This window comes from Priapulus caudatus, unplaced genomic scaffold (genome assembly GCF_000485595.1).
Source record: "Priapulus caudatus unplaced genomic scaffold, Priapulus_caudatus-5.0.1 Scaffold155, whole genome shotgun sequence".
Taxonomy (NCBI): Eukaryota; Metazoa; Priapulida; class Priapulimorpha; order Priapulimorphida; family Priapulidae; genus Priapulus; species Priapulus caudatus.
The window spans coordinates 100,197-101,962 of record NW_014577216.1 but is presented as its reverse complement, the minus strand read 5'-3'; the positions used below and the strand labels follow the sequence as shown (position 1 = coordinate 101,962).

General features: G+C 40.1%; 1 protein-coding gene across 1 annotated transcript in view; it reads right to left on the bottom strand.

Moving 5' to 3' along the window:
* Positions 1-719, bottom strand: part of LOC106806331 (ATP-binding cassette sub-family G member 5-like) — a gene marked incomplete at its 5' end in the record, with an annotated part of 8,038 nt that extends 7,319 nt beyond the window's left edge. Inside the window, 1 exon segment of the mRNA XM_014808238.1 lies at positions 614-719. Coding sequence (XP_014663724.1) covers positions 614-719 — 106 coding nt within the window.
* Between the last annotated feature and the right edge of the window lie 1,047 nt (positions 720-1,766).

The following is a 1,766-nucleotide window of genomic DNA, read 5'->3' as shown; positions in this document are numbered from 1 at the left end:
AGAAAAAAACTTTAACTCTCAGTGCAGGGTATGACCCCATGGCTCCCGGACTATACCGCGTTACGTGAATCATGCATGCGGTTACGAATTCAACATTAACGGTCTCGTACGATGAATAATTCAGTGACTCTCACAACGCACGTGCGCAGAGTCAGAACGAATTTTGATGCTTCCGTCCTATCTCGGCCTGACAATCACGGAGAATTCGCGCACGCGCAGAAGTGGTTAATAGTGTAAAGCGGATATCGCAAGAAAATATTAATGTAACACGTGCTACCGGCGTCATAGAAATGGCGCATTATATCTGCTCTTGTAGCTGATACAATACATATATATATATGCATTGACTAATTATTATTATTATAACTAATATTTAATTGTCATAATTAACTATATTTTATTTTATTTGTAACTAGTAAATGTTATAATAACGTAGCAGTCGCCACAAGTAACTGTTTTAGTATACTAGGGATTGTTATTGTAATAATTATTATTGTAATGAAGCACATGAAACAACGTAAATAACTGATAACTGGTAACGTACGCAACTGATTTTGTTTCTGACAACTGCCCCCCCCCCCAGTTATCGTAACTGTTGTTGTGTGTTTCGTACCTGAAATATTTGCTCGTGATCCTGGCTCCGTTCATTGTGATGAGTCCACTAAGGAAACCGGCGCCTCGCTGTGCAATGGCGTTCAGCAAGAACGTCTTACCACTGCCTGCATCACACATGCAAACAACGTTAATTTGTTAGCAGTTAATTGGCTACTACTCTATACGCTGTATATTTCGCGGTGGTTTAATTTTCGCGAATTTCGCGAACGCGAATCATTCATACCGAATAATACATAATTCACCGACCGTGAAATTAACCACTCGCGAAATTGTCCGTCAAGTCTGAATTCGCGAAAATATCTGTACGCGAAAAATACGGCTTATACAGTAGTTGGTACCTATCGCGACGATTCAGCACGCAAGTTGTTAGGAAGAAATTGATAGAAATCAATTAGATTCACCGTCGATTGGTCACACGATCAGTGGTGTATTCACACCTGTCGTCTTCTGTCATTCGCATACAAGCACAGCGATTACATGGCTTCCTGGATAATTTCAGATGTAATAGCTGGCTAATTTCAGATTAAATTCCTGGATTAAATTCCTGGCTAATTTACGGTATGATATGCCAACAATAGTTCTGTCGAATAAGTCAACTTTTGTATAGATTTTCGAAACTGATTTTCGAAACTGATTTTCGGCTTCAAGCCTTTGATTGAATCTGCACGAAGTTTCACGTGATTATTCTACATTATGGTCCTGATTATGGACATGTGGAGCGCAGTACTTTGGATGTTCATGATCATTTCACATGTTTTTTTCAACTTTATCCAGAGCGACCAATAAATTTATAATTTTATGAATTTAATCATACATAATCAATCAATTTATACGCAGAACTATCGGGGATGTACGCAAACATTTCTGCGCGCATGCGCACTCGCCTGTACAACATCTAGTCTGTATTGTCTCTATATCGAGGATGTACGCAAACATTTCTGCGCGCATGCGCACTCGCCTGTACAACATCTAGTCTGTATTGTCTCTATATCGAGGATGTACGCAAACATTTCTGCGCGCATGCGCACTCGCCTGTACAACATCTAGTCTGTATTGTCTCTATATCGAGGATGTACGCAAACATTTCTGCGCGCATGCGCACTCGCCTGTACAACATCTAGTCTGTATTGTCTCTATATCGAGGATGTACG